Raw genomic sequence first — 2264 nt, 5'->3', positions numbered from 1 at the left:
TTTGATGGATAAAAAAAACAATACAAAATTAAATATTAAAGCTGTGGATATACTATGCTTTTAAGCATACAATGTTTTTAACATCGCCTACGCTGCGCCTTGCGCTGCAATGTGGGACTTGATAAATAGGCAATTTCATCAGTTACCTATCACCGGCGCAAGCCTAAGCCAGGAGCACTACTTAATGTAATTAAAAGTAAGTAGATATATGACTTTTCACTGAAACTTGCTTTTCAGACGCCTTATAATTTTCCTTTAATTTATAGTCGTCAAGGAAACAAACATCGATGAAGCTGCGAATCTGTCAAGTGCCTCTACATAAAAATATTATAATGTTTAAGAAAGTAAAACCAGTATTTTTTATATTCTTTCATATTTTATATCTTATTATATTTAGTGTTGTTGAGTCTCATAGTTTAACACTTTGCACCAATATATTATTAAATGAAGCCTAAGCAATAAAAATATGCAGTATAGAACCTATTCGTATGCATATAAATAAAGGACTTAAGTTTTATTATAGGTAAAATAACCTTCTTTATTAATTCTTAACTACAGTGTAGTCAGTAAATTCTTCTTCTTCTTTCATAGAACGTATGATTGCTTTTATTATTAACACTATAAAAAACATGACTAAAATTATAGCACAACACTTTCATTATATTTTAATCAATAATGTTAAGCGTTTTTGCAAAACGTTTTGTTAAACAAAAACGCTTAAAATTAACGATAAAAACAAAATAAAAGTGTTGTGTTATAATTCGTAATATGTTTTTTACAGTGTGGAGAATGAAAGCAAAATCGCACATTCTACGAAACAAGCGCAGATTTTACGAAAGTAATTTCGTTAAATATACGAATTATTTCTGTGCATTTTACAAAAATTTCGTAAAAAACTAAGAAAGAGCACGAAATTCTTTACTAAATAGTATTAAATTATTTAGTAAATAGTACTAAATTCTTTAGTAAATAGTACGAATACATTCGTAAAATGTATTAAAGATCCGATGCCTCATATTTTCGTAGTTTGTACGAAAACGGTTTTGTACAATCAACAAAAACTTTCGTGGCTCAAAATGACGAAAAATTTCGTAAGATTTACGCAGGGTTTCGTTATAGTTACGCAGATATTATTTTCAGTGTAAATATGTATATGTATACCACTAGCTACTTTATAATTTTTTCTTTCAAGTTATAAAGGCGACTCAAAATAGTTTTATTCTTTCACAGTCTCTTGGCAACTCTGACAGACTCATGCAACAAGAGCAACTCAAATCGATGAATTCTTGGCAAAACACTAGCTGCGCCATATTGTTTTAATGTGGACAGCATGCGGAAACGTTGCCACACAAATAAGAGCATTCGCACACAAAGCTCTCGCAAATATTCGATAACAAATGCACTGACTTTCATAACTAAATATGTACACATGTAATAGGACATACCTACTTACTCAAATATACAAGCGCAAACAATCAAATGAAAATGTCCTTTAAGTTATTTTCCGGCTTCCGTCTTAAATGTCCGACATGTGTTCGAGAAGTCCCTTGTCGAAGACGAAGAAGCCAATTCAAGCGCTGCCAAAAGCTATAACAACAGCATCAACATAACTACATATATATAATCGTTACTGCTGCTGCAACATCAAACACATAACAAGGCGCAACAGCAGCTACATCGGAAGCGGTTATGGCAATATGTCGACTACTTTGGTAGGTAGTGACAAAACCAGTGGAATGACGAGAGTTGTGGCTGGATGTGGGCGGTGAATGGAGGGAAATGAATTTCGGTTTGGTTTGATGGTAGAGAGGAAATGTTGATTATATGTTCGTAGGTGGCCAATAATAGAGGAAATTCGAGAAAATATTATTTTGAAAAAGCCGCATTTTGTAAGCAGCTGCGCGTGAGTTGGAGCATTGGCACATATTTGTGCGTACTTAAAGTGACTTTAGTGGTGTAGGTGTTTACGATTTAATATTTCCACTGAGAAATAATTGGTTAATTTCCGTTTTCATGCTCTACATCTTCTTCCGATTGATATTTAAACTTGAATTTTAACTTGTCGTACTTTAACGGCAAACATGTAGCATACACTACATGATACATACATTAGGTTTTTAAATTTTTTCGCGAAATTTCATAGAATTTTTTTCCTACTTATGCCAATATTTTTTCTCTTAATCGGCATAATCTTTAGTTCTCGTCACAATAAAATACCACGAACGAAACCCCAAATTGACAATGTTGTGACGGACGGAAGACAT

At 32.7% G+C, this 2264-nt stretch overlaps 1 protein-coding gene across 1 annotated transcript in view; it reads left to right on the top strand.

Moving 5' to 3' along the window:
- Positions 1-1320, top strand: part of LOC108361859 (uncharacterized) — a 33185-nt gene extending 31865 nt beyond the window's left edge. Inside the window, exon 2 of the mRNA XM_017614619.1 lies at positions 1231-1320. Within this exon, the coding sequence (XP_017470108.1) occupies positions 1231-1320 (90 nt within the window). The remainder of the gene's footprint in view (positions 1-1230) is intronic.
- The last annotated feature ends 944 nt before the right edge of the window (positions 1321-2264 follow it).

Source organism: Rhagoletis zephyria, unplaced genomic scaffold (assembly GCF_001687245.7).
Source record: "Rhagoletis zephyria isolate East Lansing unplaced genomic scaffold, Rhagoletis_zephyria_1.1 Rzeph_scaffold_00865, whole genome shotgun sequence".
Lineage (NCBI taxonomy): Eukaryota > Metazoa > Arthropoda > Insecta > Diptera > Tephritidae > Rhagoletis > Rhagoletis zephyria.
The sequence above is the reverse complement of the archived record's forward strand: the minus strand, read 5'-3'. Positions and strand labels throughout refer to the sequence as shown.